Source organism: Calliphora vicina, chromosome 1 (genome assembly GCF_958450345.1).
Source record: "Calliphora vicina chromosome 1, idCalVici1.1, whole genome shotgun sequence".
NCBI lineage: Eukaryota > Metazoa > Arthropoda > Insecta > Diptera > Calliphoridae > Calliphora > Calliphora vicina.
Genome location: NC_088780.1, coordinates 134,494,864 through 134,513,544, shown reverse-complemented (window position 1 = coordinate 134,513,544; position 18,681 = coordinate 134,494,864). Strand labels below are relative to the sequence as shown.

At 29.6% G+C, this 18,681-nt stretch overlaps 1 protein-coding gene across 1 annotated transcript in view; it reads right to left on the bottom strand.

Moving 5' to 3' along the window:
- LOC135952999 (serine/threonine-protein kinase 32A) overlaps positions 1 to 18,681 on the bottom strand; it is a gene marked incomplete at its 5' end in the record, with an annotated part of 44,365 nt that overhangs the window by 9,939 nt on the left and 15,745 nt on the right. The window contains 3 exons of the mRNA XM_065502723.1: positions 12,436 to 12,473; positions 13,505 to 13,593; positions 17,496 to 17,566. Coding sequence (XP_065358795.1) covers positions 12,436 to 12,473; positions 13,505 to 13,593; positions 17,496 to 17,566 — 198 coding nt within the window. The remainder of the gene's footprint in view (positions 1 to 12,435; positions 12,474 to 13,504; positions 13,594 to 17,495; positions 17,567 to 18,681) is intronic.

The window sequence follows — 18,681 nt, the reverse complement described above, 5'->3', positions numbered from 1 at the left end:
TAAATGGGTGTCACAAACATATACTTGTTTAATGTAACCATATACATGGCTGATACAATCATGCGAATCGTAACTTAACCATATTATGGTTACCACAATCATGTAAATAGTTACTGCGACAGTAATATTGTTAAAAAACTTGTAACAATGTTGAAATGGTTATAGTAAACATGCACAACTATATTTTTTCTCTGTGTATATTCTATTTTTTCTTTATATTTACAAAAAAAAGTACCTTATTTAACATTAAATATTCAATAAATTCAACATATTTAACTAAATTGCACTTTACTCTTGAAAAATATTTGACTTCTTTAAAAAAAATTAAAATAAATGAATTCAAAAATCCAGCACTGCTATTTCAATTTTAATAGAAAACAAGTAAGGAAGTATAGTTGTTCAAGCCGGACCATATGCTATCCTACACCAATCTAATTATGGACCAATACCACAAAAATAAGTGGCATGACTTCTGGTGGTGTAGGGTATAAATACATATTGTAATATATAAGAGCCTTTATTTCATAAAAAATTAACAGACTTGACAGATTATTGATATAAAAAATGTAAGTTTTAAAAGTACGCCGTTTCAAAAAAAAATCTAGAGATACTGCTATTTTCGTGTTCGCGACTGTAGTTATAGATATGACTTTTAGTAGGAATGCATGTAAATTAGGGTGGCCCCAAAAAAAAAATTGTGAATGTTACCAACTAAAATAAAAGTTTAATTTATTGTAAGATAACGTTTCTCAAAGTTGTTGTTCTGGATTCAGTATTTAATTAGCTGGATCAAAGGATAAAAAGCTAGTTTTTTAAGGTTTTTATTTTTTTATTTTATTTTTTTCACCATATTTTATTATGGTGTAAGTCCGTTTAAAATCTACCACAATATTGGACACCTTTTTTGTGCTCTTCAATTCTCTTTTAACCAGAGCCCAATATCTCTCCATTGCACTATAGTTCAAAGTATCACTTTTTCCGTGCGAAATTCAAATTTCGAAGTTGTTATTATTCATTATTTTTTGTAGTCAACCTGTTACTAAAACTCCAATGCAATCAAATTCGCAATTGGTTTTTGTAAAATACAAAATACTGCTTGACAGCACGCCTTCAAAGTCAAAGTTTCGATACATTTTTAATAATTTGTGAATAGTATCAACATTATATTGTAAATTTTAAACGTTAATTGTGGAAAGTGTGTGAATAATTTAAATAATGTTTAAAATGGAAAACAACGAGACGTCTAAGTACTTAATTTTTCTCTAATAATTATTTGGAAACTATTTCCCTTTATATTAAAAATTACAATTTTTAGACATAACCTTAAAGTAATTTCTTTTGATTACAAAACTTTAACTTTAAAGAAGCTTTTAAAAAAATGTTAACGTTTGTTAAACTTGAAATAAAAAGAAATAAATATATTGAAATGTTGTGAATTTATTTCACTTTATCTCATACTGCGCATTTTTGCGCTTTCTGAGTAATTTAATTTTTTCTAGGTTACGGTGCTATGAAAAAAATTAACTTTTTGAAATTTGGCTAAAATAACGCCCAAAAAGACACAAAGTATGATGCTATTAATAAATATATTGTGAAGAAAATTAGTGCTCCTAAGGGCTGTAAGAAATTATTGGATGTCCGCCATTTTGTCTACAATTACTTAAAAGTAAAATGTCAAAAATGCAGAAGAAAGGAAGATAATTTTCGAAATGAAAACACTATATGGCTTAATGGTGATGTATGCTTTCAGATTTGTATCTTTGGTTACCAATGACATCCACAGTACACAAGGTATTAATACATTCGAAGCAATTGATAGAAAACACAGACGAAGAAATTGGATCGTTTTAAAAATTGAACATCCTACTATGGGACCCCTGGCCGCGCCCCTGGTGAGCCCATGCGGTCAAAATACAAAATTTAAACTCGCCAACACTTCTTCTTTGCGCCTGTCAAATTTTATTCAAATCTAACTAAGGACTAAGGATTTAGAAATTACAGATTTATTTCCCTTTTTTTATACCACTGTGCGAAGTTTTATCTGATACTTCAATTAATATTTTGAATCAAATGTGTTTACAAAATCAATTACTGATTCAACTAATTTGACTGAAAACTAATATGAAATAAATTTTTTCTAATCAAAAGCAATGAATTTACTTTATTTTTCTCCTGATGTGTTAATGGTCGACAAAGGGTTAATATTTTCTTAAATTTGTTGAAAATATAAGCATTTCTACCTATGGTCCAATTTTGGTATCAAACAGTAGAATACTTTAATAGTTATTATTTTCGCACGGAAAAAGTGATACTTTGAACTATAGTGCATTGGCCTTAGCTCCGGGCAGTTTGGAGGAATTGCTTCTCTTGGTAAAAATACCACATTATTGTTCTTGTACCATTCAAAATCTTGCTTACCATAGTCTTGCTTACCAAATCAGGCTAAAAATAAATGGACACATTAAGAAGTCTTATAGTGGAAACATCCTTTTTTGTAAAAATTTCTTGATGTAAATTTCGGTATTTATTAGGGTATTCAATTAATCGGGTTTCTGGTTTAATCGGTTAATCCAGCAAATAATTAATCGAGGTTTAGATTTATTCGGTTAATTTACAATTATTCGATTAAGCGAATAATTTCTATTTTCATTTATACAACAACGAATTTTTTGTGTACAAAAACATAAAAACAGCAAATAAGGTATTTGAGATAATTTTTGTAAACATATCGCCTATTTGCTGCAACAACGTAATAACTCAAAACCCGTGTTTTATGAACTGATTAATACAAAATATGCGCTGTTCTATAATCTTTCATATAGTTTCATCTGTTTTCAAAAAAGTCAATTATTTTTTGTGTTGTAAACATCAAAATGAAAATTCATGTTTTCTCGTATATTTGTTAAGTGAAAAATTGGGTTAAATACAGATTAGAAAGATATTAACATCTACTATTTATGTATATTTCTGAAATCGCATGATTTGTTGAAAATTTATTTAAGAAATAGTAAAATGTCATAAAATATTCAAAGACGTTATTCTCGAAACGACTTTTTTTGAATTATGACGTTGTTGCAGCAAATGAGCGATGTGCGAGTTTTTTAGGGTTTTAGTGAGATCTTCTGAAATAATCTTTTATAAAAAGAATATAATTTAAACGATTTTTTCTTTAGATTTAATAAAACTTTTCTTGTAAAGTAAAGTTTTTTTCTCGTAGATTGTATATATTGGAGAAATCAAAAGCATGATAAAGGATATTCTGTTTTGGATTGTTTTAGATTTTGATTAATTTAATAGTTTCGTTTAGTTATGATAAAAGACTCATTTCAAAAAAAAAGTTTCGTCTATACATGTAAATACAAACAAAGTTTCAAATACATGTAAATTAAATACATATATCAGTTGTTATACATACTCACTAATCATGTTTATTGGATGTTCAAAAATATCTAATTTTAATTTGAAATTTGTATTTGAATTGAAACGGATAAATAAATACAAAAAAATTGTTTAAAGTGAAAAAAAGGAATTTCGGTTAATCGACATAAATTAATCGCTTTGTTTGTTATTTGAAAATCGGCAATTTCAAATTATTCGAACAGTTAACCGTCCAAAATTAATCGGTTAACCGATTAAAAAAAAAAATTCCAGAACATACGTTTCGTCGTCCATTATGCAGCAGGTATATTTTTTTTTTTATAAAATTTAACTTCAATTTGGTGTTTCAGGTCCACCAAATCTGGCCAGAACATCACAGGCAACCTGCACCGAACACACAGATTATGCGGCCAGACATGAAACTGTAATATGTAATTAGAGTGTCCAAAACCGAAAACCGGTCAACCGGTTTTCTTTAACTTTTCGGTTTTTTAAGAAACCGGTTTTTGTAAGACGGTTTACCGGTTTTAATGAAATATATTTTCTAAAGCCCATTTAAATATATTTTTGAAAAACTTTGATACCATTTCTAAAAATATTGTTTTATTTTATAGAAAATTGTAGCATTTGACAATATTTCGTAAAAGATATAAAACAAATGCATAAAGATAGAGTCTTAAGAATCGAAAATTTTAAATTTCCGACGATTTATTACACAATTCCTAACATATTTCTTTCTTATTAGCGTCCACAAATAAAAATAAATCTATGTAGATCTTTTTTTAAACCGGTTAACCGGGTTTTTTTGAAGACAAAAACCGAAACCGGTTAACTGTTTTTTAAAAGACAGAAATCAAAACCGGTTTTTTCATAAAAACACACTTTTTCGGTTAAACCGGAAACGGGTTTTTTGAATTTTCCAGTTTTTTTGGACACTGTATATGTAATGTAAACAAACTAAACTTTAATTTTAGTTGGGAACATTGACACCATATTTTTTCCTCCATATAAACCGGCCTTCCCTAATGTACATATGTCAGTTTGTATAACATCAATGTAGTTTGATACTCCAGTATTAATGTAATACAATCATGATAATGATGCTTCATTTATTATTTATTTATTGTTACAATGGTACTTTAAATTTAGATATATAGACATATTTCATTTTTTTTGCGGGATTTTTATTAAGATTATTGGTTTGACTTTAATTTATGGCATTTTTAAAGTTATAATTTGTAGGATAAATTTCTAAATATTTAAAATATTGTATATGTTAAGGTTATATTAACTAATTAAAAGTAATGAGTTCTTTGGAGGATTCAGAATATGTCAACAAATAAAGAAATCTGTAAAAAGAGACAAAATAAAATTTCCTGGAATGACTACTAATAGCAGCAGAAGATGCGGCTAGTCAGAACAACATGAGAAAACTTCACCAGACGATAGATTGTCTCACTAATCGATGGTATCAAAAGGAGACAAGCAGTCACTGATCGCAACAAACAATGATACACAGACGCAAAGATGTAAAGAGCATTTCGAAGAAATTAGTAACGTCATCGTATATGAAGCTACTGAAGACAACGAAAGAAACAAAAGCAGTTCCTGTTGCTTGAGAATATCATGTAACCCTAACAGTCTAAATGAGATAAAAGAGGCCATTGTAAAATTAATAAGGTAGCAGACGAATTTGGAATGCCATCGAAACCTTATCTGAACTGCTACAGCCTCACATCAGACTGGGAGGAAAAAAAAACTTGGAAAAAAGGCATAATTGTAAAGTTAGCGAAAAGTGGCGATTTGAAAGATTGCAACAAAGGGTGAATAGAGAATAATTTGCGAGATGAAAAGGTTGTTTTCCGGCCAAATAGAAGTTGCTTAGATCAGGACAATGCTCTACGCATTATAATAGAGCAATCTATAGAATAGCGTACCCCCCTGTATCTACAGTTCATATACTTTAAGAAAGCCTTCGATACCATCAGACTAGGGTTCCTAATTTCCCGGACTTTTTTCTTTTCCGGGAGGAAAAGAAAATTTTTTTCCAAAAAACTGATTTCTAATTTGTTCAGAGTTTTTTATAGTGTTGGTCCAGCCTTTATAAGGATTTCTAATTTAATAGTGGCATTTGATCGGTATTGTCACAGTCGTAGTTTTAATCAGTATAAAATCAATAAATTCTTTGTTTAATTAAAAAACTTAAGAATTTCGACTAAGTTAAATCTATAAAACAAATCTAATTTTAAATAAACAAATTTGAACCACTATTATTGTTATCATTTTCTCTAAATATGAATAATATTCATTGATTATCCCTAAATGTTGTAATGTGTTAGGCATCTTAATAATTCCTTTAAGAGCACAAACTATAAATTTAATTCATTCTTAATAACCGAATTTTTCTGCTGTGGCTTGAGTTGAGTGAAACAAAATCGGGGTTTTCAAACGTAATACTTCTTTATCAACTGACTATCCACAGAAAAAATTATATTTCAATTCAAACATTTATCCCATATTGAACTGATTTCAATTATTTATTAATTAAATCAAGTATTCATTTGCTCAAAAACAAAATTTCTTGATATTTTCTATTGAATTTTGAGTTTTGAATTTGATTATTTTGACAATTGAATATACAATTTTCGTTATTGGTTGAATTTCAAATACAAAAATTATTGAATCGATCATTTTCGTAATTGAAAAACAAAAAATAACAAAAATGTGTTTTCAATTACGAAAATTATCTATTCAATAATTTTTGTATTTAAAATTCAACCAATAACGAAAATTGCAGGGCACACTTAGAATGGTGACTGTGATGGAACAGCTGATTAATTTTTTTTTCAGTTTGAAATGTCAACTCACTTGTGGTTGTTGTGGCGAAAAATACTACAAACCCAAAAGCAAAAACAACAACAGGCAACTTTGACAGTTCACCTTCTGTTGTTTTTGTATTGTTGTAGTGCCTTTCTAAGTGTACCCTGGAAAATTGTATATTCAATTGTCAAAATTATCAAATTCAAAACTCAAAATTCAATAGAAAAAATCAGAAAATTTTGTTTTTGAAAATTATGAAATAATTGAAACCAGTTCAATATGTGACAAATATTTGAATTGAAACGGTTTAAGAAATAGTTTTTTCTGTGTATGTATATAAAACTATAGTTAAATGTGAAATTTTGTTTTTCTATCATGATTGCAATCCGTGCCGACTTGAGTGTCTTGATTTTGAGTGTCTTTTTAACCCCAAATGCTATTAAGGGTTAATTTTAATTTTTGTGCTGTCATTATAAATACTAGACATCATGTTATATTCTTCTTAACTTTCGTCAAAATCGGCCCAAAAATATATAACATTTCGCTATCTTTCCATTAGAAATTCGAAATATTGAAAAACTTTTCATTTGACCGTCACGATTTAAAGGTTAACGTTTTCCGATTTTAGTAAAACTTTCAGATTGTATTTAAAATTACCTGGACTATAATATTCTGAATAGCTTTTACTTAAAAATCATAACAGTAAGGAAATTCGGCTCATTCGCCAAAATATGGCCAACAAATTAGTTATTCTCGAAAATCGCAAAATTTAAATCGCAGGTACGGAAAAACTATAGGAGGTATTGTCATACTTTTTTCATATTTTTATTCCCTATTATGTTCTCAATAAAACCCAATGTGATGATAAAAAAATTGTGAAATTTGTTTAACAAAATTTTTAAAATTGAGTTTTGAAACAGCCGTTAAAAAAATTATTTTTTTTTGGCTATACCTGCGAATAGGTTAACAATATCCTACGAAGACAAAAACTCATATACAAGTAAATGTGGATATATTTTAAGTAAAAATAAGCTTTTATTTTAATATTTCTCAAAATATGTTAATTTAGTTTCTAGTGGCCTGAGACACGTTAATGGCCTGGCGATTTTTTAATAACTTTAACATTTTTTAACCAATTTTTGTGTTTCATATCCTATTAGAACGACAATTACGTACACATTTCGTTTCTTTTAAATTAAATTGCAAAAGTAATGATTTAATGGCAAAATTTTTACAAAAACTGAAAAAATTGCATTTTTTCCCTTGTAAATGCACCCCAAAACTAAATCGCAAGTCAGCACGGGTTGCAATCATGATAGAAAGACAAAATTTCATATTTAACTATAGTTTTATATAAAATAATATAAAAATAATAGAGGGTAAGCGTTCCAAAATTCCAAAAAAAAATAAATAAATTGGGACACCCAAATCTACATGTACCTCAAAATTACTTCCGTTTTATGTCACGTACGATATACCCTTATTTCGCTCGATATTTTGGACAGTAATATTTCGAAAGTACTGAATGGAACATAAAAACCAAATAATTTTTCAGATACTCTTATTTTTGCAAAATCTATTCCATTCTATAGGCGTATAAATGTCACGTACGATAATATGGAATTGCCAATACACTGTGGTTCCAAATCAAAATCTAGGTGGACAATATTATGAAAATCGGTATCTTCAGAATTTGGAAAAACTAAGTTTTTTTCGGAAGCTGACAATCTGCTCTCCTCCAATACAAATGGGGTTTTCAATTGGACATTTCGTTTTCTCGACAGAAGCGCCAGAAGTTCATAAAATTTTGAATCATATTTTCGTTAATTTTCTTTAATATTTACTGCTTTACTAAATTAGATATATCTCAATGGTTTTACCATATAGAAATTCATACTTCAAAACATAGATAAACATTGATATAGGCTTTTATTAAATGTATATCTTATATTTATGGGCTTCTCCATTTTCCTGTTATAGTCCTTTAAACTTGGTTCTCAAATATACTGATATTTTTTTTCTAACAATGTTATATATCTTGCCAAAAAAGACCGTCAAAGCCATCAAAGGAATGTCTTTGTAAAAAATTGTAGCCGCCAGCACCCGCCGAAATACTTTTTTTTTATTTTTACGGAATGGAATTTTTAGAAATATTTCTTTATTTATTATTGATTTTTATATATCTAGACCCTACTGTAACTTGAAATATAGTAAATACAGATCTTTTTAAAAATTTAGTTTCAGAAAGACATGAAAAAGTACTTTTTTTTAATTTTTTATTAATGTTTTTTATATGTATATCTCTACCCTACTGTAACTTGAAAAAAAGTTTATATTGATCTTTTAAAGAATTTTTTGAAATCGGAGATACCAATTCTATATAAAAAGATCGCCAAATAATTTTGTCCACCTAGATTTTGATTTGGAACCACAGTGCAATAAGGCTATTTGGAAAATACTTTCGAAAAGTTTGAAAGTATTTTTTCCAACCAACCAACCAACCAACCCCCTTTTCTGCAACAAAATATTTACTCGAATTACAAGAATTACGATTAAAAACTTTACTAAAATACAAGTGATAGTAAATAAAATCCAGACACACACCTGTGTGGGTTTCTGTTGTTGTTTTGCTTCACTTTAATATTTTGACATCGCACCACAGTATATTTATACACAATGTCAAGTATGTAAACAATGTAAACAATATAGATATAACAAAATTGCTTTTGGCAGACAGGTAGATTTAAACCCAAACTCGTTTGCTAGATACGAACATTTTATTGAAAACAAGTAAGAGTTTTATATTCGGCTGTGCCGAATCTTGTATACCCAGCATCAATATGTAGTTTTGACGTTCTATGCGGGGGAGCTTGAATCAGTTATGTTTCGAACTGTACAGAATTTGATAGAGTGATTAATTTCTTAAAACTTTAAATGACTTATGACGAAATTTATGTTAATATACTTATAATCGTATGTAAATTATTTACTGGCAATAAAATATTTTTCTGATATAGGGTCAATTATGGATCGATCCCCATAAAAGTTGGTGGAATGATTTAGGTTCATATAAAAATTCTGTATGTCCAATTTCATTGTGATATTAAATACACTGTGCTCGAAATTGACACTTTTTTCTGTTAAAAAGGGCACCTAGTGTGTTAAATTAATTCGGGTACGCTGAATTCAATGGTATTTTCGAGATATACCGTAAAAAAGTATTGAAAAATTCCAGAAATGGGATTTTTTCGTTTTTTGGCTATAATATCCATACTAGAGGCGGGGTTATCGGAACCCTTTACAAAATAATTAAGAACATATTGGGCCATCTAAAATAGATTATTATAATTTGATATCGACTATGCGATTTGAGAATTTTTGCCCTAAAGTTGAATTTTACATAAAAAATAGGCATTTCTTGAATGGACCTGATCCCGTCGGTATCAAAAGGTATACATTTTTTTTCATTTAAAATATTTGGCGTAAATTTAGCTTTTCAAAAAGTACAAATTCATTATACATCCTCTTAGAAAATTTTTAGATAACTTAAAAAGAATAAAAGTACTTTTTTCCCCAAAAAATTGTAACTTTGGACTCAGTCATGATTTTTAAACACTTCTTCCTTTATTTGATATATACATCTATTGTTAATCCTATAAAAGAAAAATGGATAAAATCGGAGAATATTTGGAACCGCGGTTACCAAAAAAATGGTGTAAAGTGGGTAAAAATATCTCCTAAGCTATAAGAGATAATTGATAGCTACGACGAGGTTTTATGTAGTGCTCGACGTGGAGATTCTGTATGTGTAATTTTTTTTAAATCGGAACACAAACGAAGAAATAGGATCATTTTAAAAATTGAACATACCCGAGGTGTCCTAATTTGGGAACCCCTGGTCCTCTTTGCGCATGTGAAATTTCATTCAAATCGGCGTAAGGGTTTAGAAGTTACAGATTTATTTCCCTCTTTTTTTATTCTCATACCACTGTGCGTCGTGCATTGTTTTCTATGTTTAGTACTGCAATAGTCGGCAATGCAGTGCCGTTTTTACAAAACGACAGGATTCTGTAAATTTTTTGTTTGTTGTTGATTTCCATAAATTTGACTAGTGGAAAAGATAATATATATAATATATATCAAAGTATAGGAAATTCTGTCTTCATTTCAAAAATGTATACAATTTTTAAAAAATAAAAAATTTATAGAAGACTTTTTGTAAAAATGTGGGAAAAAATGTTAAAATGTTATTAGGCGATATTTGCTTGATCTTTTGTTTATAAAATCAAAAGTTGTAACAGATATTAATTATTTAGAGCTTGTTTTGTTTGAAACTTTATTTTCTATACGCTTATAGGGCCCATACACAACACCATCATGATTGTGCCAGCTGATTGATCGTGTATGAGCTTGTGGTGTGATTGTACCAGCTGCTGGTGCTTTATAGGGCCCATCGTTATTGAGCAATCAAGTGGTTGTGCAATTAAGCTTGAAGCACACAATACACCAGCATGCTGGTACAAAATTAATTTTTTTTTAAAATTGTGTGGAAACGGTTATAATGAATAATGATAAAATTTGTGGTGCACTTATTGTTGCTATTATCCTAAAACGAAAAATTAGCAAAAAAATCGTATTTGGATAAAGAAATGGATAGAAAACAAAAGGGAACTAGAACATATTAAACTTCTAAAAGAATTGGCAATCAGCGCAGAAGGTGATGATGGTTCATTTTCCATCTCTGGAACATTCCTGATCTTCCAAAAATTGAGTTTATCGTAATACCACAACGAAGACTCAAAAACATCATCTGTTCCTGCAGCAGATTTTTCACTTTTTTGGTCGAAAAATTTGTAATTTGTTCTTTTTACCACTTTTTCTCTATCTGCTTCTTGGTCCACCTGTTTTAATTGTTCTACCATTCCTTACTTTTAACATTCCATAGGCTAGGCATTGTTTACGTTCGAGAAATGCTCCCCAAAATATTTTTTCTTTGGCATTCATATTTAATTTTTTTTATTTTTTTGATGTTTATGCCATAGAGAATAGACATAGAGCGGAAACTCTCCTGTCAAAGACCTAACTCAGTTGTCAGAAACCTAAGTGGTGATAATTTATTTGTAGAAAAAACTATGTGAAAACAAAAACAACACTCGTATGTGTGATTATTTTGAGTAATATTTATGTTTGAGTTTTTTCTAGTTTCCGCTCTATGTTTCTCTATGGTAATGCTAATTTTACAACACTCGATTCAATTATGCTGATACAATCAAAAAAATATCAAACTATTTTTGATAAAGCACCAGCAGCTGGTACAATCACACCACAAGCTCATACACGGTCCATCAGCTGGCACAAGCACTTGATTGCACAATTATATGGTGCTGTGTATGGGCCCTATTAGAACAGCGTTGCTTCATTTTTCAATTTTTCATGACGTTTTAAAAAACAAAAATTTCGAAATTTATTTGTTTGCCAAAAAAAATATTATTTATAAAAATATACAAATATTTTGATGTGTTACAAACGAAATGACATAACAAATATAAACCCCATTTTTGCTGTTGTCGTTTTGTTTTATATTTTGACAAGATTTTTAATAAAAATAACGACTAAATACTTTAGTTCATAAAGAATTTATAGTGATTTTTTTACTCTGGAAAATATCTGCTTTACAACCACAATATTGTGGCATTTCTTTTAATTCATAAAAAAGTACTTTGGTATGTTCTAAATATTTATGCATGTTGAACAAAAAAAATAAAATGATTTTAGAAAGTGTGGTCTTTTAAGGGAAATGTTTGAGTTATATATACATATCGGTCATTTGCTGCAACATCGTCATAACTCAAAATCAGGGTGTTTTGAACATAGTAATACAAAATATGCGCCGTTCTTTAGTCTTTCATATAGTTTTATAAGTTTAAAAAAAGTCAATTATTTTTTGTATGAGAGTGTTTTTTCGTTGTAAACGTCAAAATGAAAATTCATGTTTTCTCGTATATTTGACAAGTAAAAACTAGGGCCAAATACAGATTAGAAAGATTTAAACCAGGCTTCATTTCTGAAATCGCATGATTTGTTGAAAATTTATTTAAGAAATAGAAAAATGTCATAAAACATTCAAAGCCGTTTTTCTCGTAACGACTTTTTTTGAATTATGACATTGTTGCAGCAAATGAGCGATATGTATAAATATATTAAAAATTATTTAAATATTTTAAATTACAAACTTACCATTACCATCTAATAGTATATTATCAGGTTTGACGTCTCTAGATATGAGAAAAATAGATAAACGGGAGAATTATTATTATTATTATTAAAAAAATACAGTTTTTCATGAGGCATATCCACTGCTCTATATAAAATAGACTGGTTTATAAAACAAATAAAATAGTATGGACTAGAGTGTCCAAAAAACCGGCAAAATTAAAAAACCGGTTTCCGGTTTAACCGAAAAGGTGTGTTTTTGAAAAAACCGGTTTTGATTTTTATGTTTTAAAAAAACCGATTATCCGGTTTCGGTTTTTGTCTTCAAAAAAACCGGTTAACCGGTTTATATTAAATTTTTAATCAATATGAAAAATACGCTAATTTAAAATGTTTGAATTCTTAAGGCAATTATTTAATATATTTTACGAAATATTGTCAAATGCAAAAATTTTCTATAAAATTAATCGATATTTTTAAAAATGTTGTCAAAGTATTTCAAAAATATGTTTGATTGAGCTTTAGAAAATATATTTCATTAAAACCGGTTAACCGTTTTACAAAAACCGGTTTGTCTAAAAACCGAAAAGTTAAAAAAACTGAAACCGGTGGACCGGTTTTCGGTTTTGGATACTCTACATGGTACTCAGTTTCCCTGCTTTTGGATGAATATTCTCGCATGTAGAAATCGATGGAACACATTCACCATAAGCTTTGGTGAGCAATCGGTGTGCTTCAGCGGCACTTTTCCCGCAATTTTAAGTCATACAACCAATAATTAAAAGCTCTGGTTGAATCTAGGGTACATAAGTCTTGCTATGAGATCAATATTGTAAAAATTGAACAAGCAGTTAATACAAAATTTTAACTTTGAATTTCAATAGAATCCGACCAGTAGCAAATTTAAAAACCTATGTCCTTTATGTATGATCGTATGTAAGACCACGGATTTTTAAATTCTTGTTACTACATACTTTTATCTATATTTATCTATTATTTTATTTTTGCTGTGGTCAATTGAACATAACTAAACAATTGTTAAACCAGTCATCCGTTTGAAAACAGCTACAACTGCAGCTGAGAACCAACTCACCTGTGAACAACACGTTGCGTTTGTAAATAATCTAAAGCACTACCGAGTTCACACACTAATAAGGCAACACTTTCTTCGGAAAACTCCACCTGTGAAAAAAAAACAAAAAACAGTAAAATAGGTAAAAATAAGTAGCACAACAAGGAAGAATAATAAATTAAAACAACTAAAAGAGATTTATGGGGCTCCAAAGGAAACAAATAAATACCAACTACAACATAAAAAAAATATAACAACAACTTGAAAAAATATTGTAGAGATATAAAGAATTTTAAGACTCAAATTCCCATAAAAGCAAAAAATAAAAATCCATATAAAACCTTAATACACAAACAAAGACATGTACGTGCTGTAAATAATGAAAACTCAGCAGCAATACACAGTGGGATTCAGATTGAGAAATAAATAGTGACACTAATCATTCACAATAACGAACCAATTTTAAAAATCGGCTCGGTCGTCCCTTTAGTTTGTATTATCGTGAACTGAGACATGTACATTGGAGTAGGTCGGTCTCCATACAAAAAACTAAAGGATTAAAGATTAGTTAAATATGATTTCAGATATGTAAAAATAACTTTTTGCCATGCCCCAATATACCGTTCTTTTTGTTGGGGAGGGGAAATAAAGTTAAAATTTAGTTTACATTTTACATTTTTTTTCTTTTTTTTTTCTTTTTTAAAAAGATGGATGGATTGTGCAATTCAGAAATATAATTTTTTTTAAGATAGAGAGCTCGAAAGAGTATCAGTTACTACGCCGGATATATTCTTTCGCGCTCGCGCATTTAAAAGGGTTTTAGCGGATCTCAACATAAATAAGTCTCCTGGGCCTGATGGTATACCAGCACTGGTCTTGAAGCAGTGTTCTTCGACGCTAGCTCGTCCATTAGCTAACCTTTTCAGCACTTTATACAAATTTCCAGTATGTTGGAAGGTTGCTAATGTAACGCCAGTTCCTAAAAAGGGAGAGGCTAACAACCCTGAAAATTATCGCCCAATAGCAATTTGTTCTGTACTTTCCAAAGTTATGGAGAGTATGGTTAACTACCATCTTGTGAAATATTTAGAGTCCAACAATTTACTCAGCGACCGGCAGTATGGCTTTCGTAGAGGACGCTCTACGGGAGACTTGCTAGCCTTGCGAATAGAGTCGATTTCAATGCACGCAAGACTAAATGTTGTATGTTAACTCACAAACGCACAACAGATCATGTTGCTCCATCTGTTTTTATGGGTGGTGTAAATATTAAGGAATCAGAAGCTCTTGATGTTCTAGGCATTCATTGCGATGTCCGCTGGACAAAACACATTTTTCGAGTATCGAAAGAAGCATTCAAGTGCCTTGGTTTTCTAAAACGGTGTAAGAAATACTTCACTCCATCTGATCTCCTTACTATTTACACCTCTTATATCCGACCTAAAATGGAATACAACTCTCATGTGTGGGCCGGTACATCGAAGTCTATTTTGGAGTTACGAAAATGCTTATCGGTGACAGAAGGGTATCCAGCTCTATTGACTCACTGGAACATCGTCGCAATGTGGGTTGTGTTTCACTGTTCTACCGATTTGGGAACTTGTTCCCGAAACCCGTAGTTTTTAACGTAGTTTCTTCGGCAAGGGCACATCAATTCGTTGTCGACAGGACAGTAGATCGCACAATACATTACAGGGAAAATTCGTTCTTTAGCCGTACTGTCCGTATGTGGAATAAGCTTCCTCCTGAAGTATTTCCTGTCACTTTCAATATAGGAAAATTCAAATCAAATGTCCACAAACACTACTCCCTCTATCCTCCCTCCCATAACCTATTTTCCTAGTTCCAACACAATGCTTTGCATGAGTAGGGGTCATCCCCTGAGTGCTGGTCCAAGAAAAAAAAAAGATAGGGGTATTGAATATAGTCCCTCGATAATTTATTTATCCACTTTTTTTTAGTTTCTAACAAAAATCTGTATCTCTAAACATTCTCGTATTTTATTTATAGATTTTTGGTAATTATTCGAACTTTTTATATATGAGGGGCTTAGAACACAAGGGATTCAAGTGACTAATGTTTAATAATGAGAAAAATGAGGTTAAAGTTAATTTACAATAAAAAATGTTAGATGCTATCTGGAATATTGCTTTTTAATTAATGGAGATCCTGAGATATATTTTAATCTAACACGATAAAAAATACCATATTTTACATATACAAATACCCAAAAATTACCTTGGAAGTGAGGAAAGTCAACTTATACCCCTTGTGCTTTAATTTTTTTCAAAGTTCTGAATTACTTAATAAGAAAACCACATAGACTCAATTTTTTTATTAACATTTTATTAAGAAAAGCTTTTATGGTTCTTTGTTACATTTTTTAGTCGTCATAATCAGATTCCATGACATCATCGGGATCATCCTCACCTTGACTTTCGATTCTTTCCGGAATTTATTCCATTCCATCGTGAGGAAGTGCTTTAAACCATTCATGGTAAATTGGTGGTATATAGCAAAGAAGATCCTGTAGGTTCGTAAATTTCTGGAATATTATTGTTTTGACGCTGTTTTTTGGAGGAAGTTGTGGTAGTAACTACACGACTCGGTCAACATTTCGACCTTTCAGATTTAGTTTGGTGAAGTTTTCTTGCACAGTCATAAGATCATCTTTGCATAAGATGATCAGATTCAGAAAATTCGTCAATATTGTTTTCAGATTCACTTATTTTTAATGATGTTACGTACCATAAATAATAAAAAATCAACAATTATTAATGTACTCGATTCCATTATTTTATGTTACTTTTTCTTTTTTGGAAAATAATTCACAAAGGTATTTGAAACAGGTGTTTTGATAACAAGTGATGGAATTAATTGCTATATTTTAGCTGATCACTCATCTGAATTTTAATATTTGCTTAGATCACAAGGGGTTTAAGTGCTCATGTACCCCTTGTTCTCCAATCGAAACAGGTATTTTAATGACAAGTGCTAGAATTGGTCGCCATATATCGCTAATGGATGAGAATCCCCTATTCAACTCTTGTGCTATGAACTTCTCTGAACTTCACCTACTAACTCCATATGTTAACTCAGTTTGAGAAAAAAAAGGCACTTGAACCCCTTGTGCTCTAAGCCCCTCATATAAATTTTTAATTAGGCTTAAGTTCATTTTATTATAATTTTATTTGTAATAATTCAAAGAATATCACTGAATACTAAAATTTTTAGACAATTGGCAAATTGGAATGCATTTTCTACCCTGCCAAGGTCGTCATCAACAATCTTCATTGTCAAGGTCTTATTGTAAATTTCATCTATTTAACTTACTATTATTAGGAATTAGAATATGAAATATAGAAATACATATATGTATATATAAGCATTTATGCAGATGAGATATTATTAGTTTGAACCGGTCAAACAAATATTTTGTAAATTCTTTAAGAAATAATTTTCAATCGTCCCACTGTGCGACATTACATTTGTTCAATGTTTTGAAGGTCTTAGTACGTATGTAGTATGTTGGGAGAAAATTTATGCATTTGTGTAACAAACAAGCTATAAACACTTTGTTAAGAGAGTTTATCAGTACATGGATAAATTCGATGTGTGTTTTTATAACACAGTAGGATAGCTCCATTTTTGTAGAGACAAAAAAAGTAGCAGTAACAGTCAGATTGAGGAATTTCTAACAGAAATCATATAATATTTCACTTGAATTTTGTTTGATATTCCTTCCTTAAATGAATGGTTATGAAATAAAAAATAGGCCACTACTTAAGACAAATGATTTTAAACTCTGTGAAGTAAAGCTACATTTAAAATAGCCACTCTTATGGTTTTTGTCTCTATTTTAATATGGGTGCACCCTTTTATGTATAGTTATTGATTAAATATAGTAGTTGTTTATAATTTTCCTTCTCTAAGTACATTCTTCATTAATTTATTTTCAGCCAGTATGTGTATGTATTTATTTATTTTTGTATTTAATTTTTAGGATACTCACTCTATTTTGCAGATGATATCTTAAATCACCGCCTGTCAGCAGGTCACAAACCATAAATAAATCCTCTTCATCTGGTGGAAGGGCCAGTGTAAACATCACATAAAAGAAGAGAGAAAAACACATTTATAAGAAATGATGAAAAATTGAAAAAATAAAAAACATAAATTTAATTGAAATTTCTATATGCGAAGGCAACTCCATTCACACTCGCATACGCATACATATGTTTGCATATATTCACATTTAAATGTATGCTGGAACAAATAGGAAAATACACTACACCATTTCCAACACAATGTTATTTAATTCGAAAGATTTTTTATGTTCTCTCCATTAAAAACTTTATAAAAGTTGTGTCGGATGGAGCTAAACTCAAATGGATATTTTTAATGAAAGTAAAATTAAACTGCTAAACAGAAAATGAAAATGCTAATAAACAAATGATTTTTTCTAAAATTTCTTATAAGAAAATTGAACTGAAAATATATTTTTTTTTGCTATTAGTTACTTCATTCTCTTGATGTCAATAACAAGCTAATACAAAAACAAACAAGAGTTTTTTATTCTTATATAAGTACTAACACATAAATATTTTGTAACTCAAAACATAAAATGTTTGACTTTTTTTGCAAAATCAAAAACTTTGTTGACTTTTTTTCACAATGGACCCTTTTTAATTTTTTTTTTAGCTCAAAAGAAAGCTTGGGTCTATTCCTTTAAGATCTATTAGATCTCTTAGTGGGATGCGAGTGCAATATCTATCAAAATAAATATTTTGTAACTCAAGACAAAAAATGTTTGACTTTTTTTTTGTAAAATCGAACTTTTTTTTTCTTCAATATGGGGCCTTTTTTCCAAATTTTTTTTTTGCTCAAAAGAAAGCTTAGGTCCATTCCTTTAAGACATCGATTTCAAAAGTTGGTTCACTTGACATGAAATGCCCCATATATATCTGGTTCTCCCGATATTGTCACGTACGATATTAAATTTTATTTATTATAAAATCATCCAAAGATGGTTTTTATTTAAATATGACATTGTAAAGGAAAAATATTTGGTTTAGTAGTTTATAGTTTATTTCTACTTCCGTTTTATGTCACGTGCGATATACCCTTAGTTTGCTCGATATTTTGGACAACAATGTTTCGAAAGAACTTTTTATTATTTTAAAATATAGTACCCATAA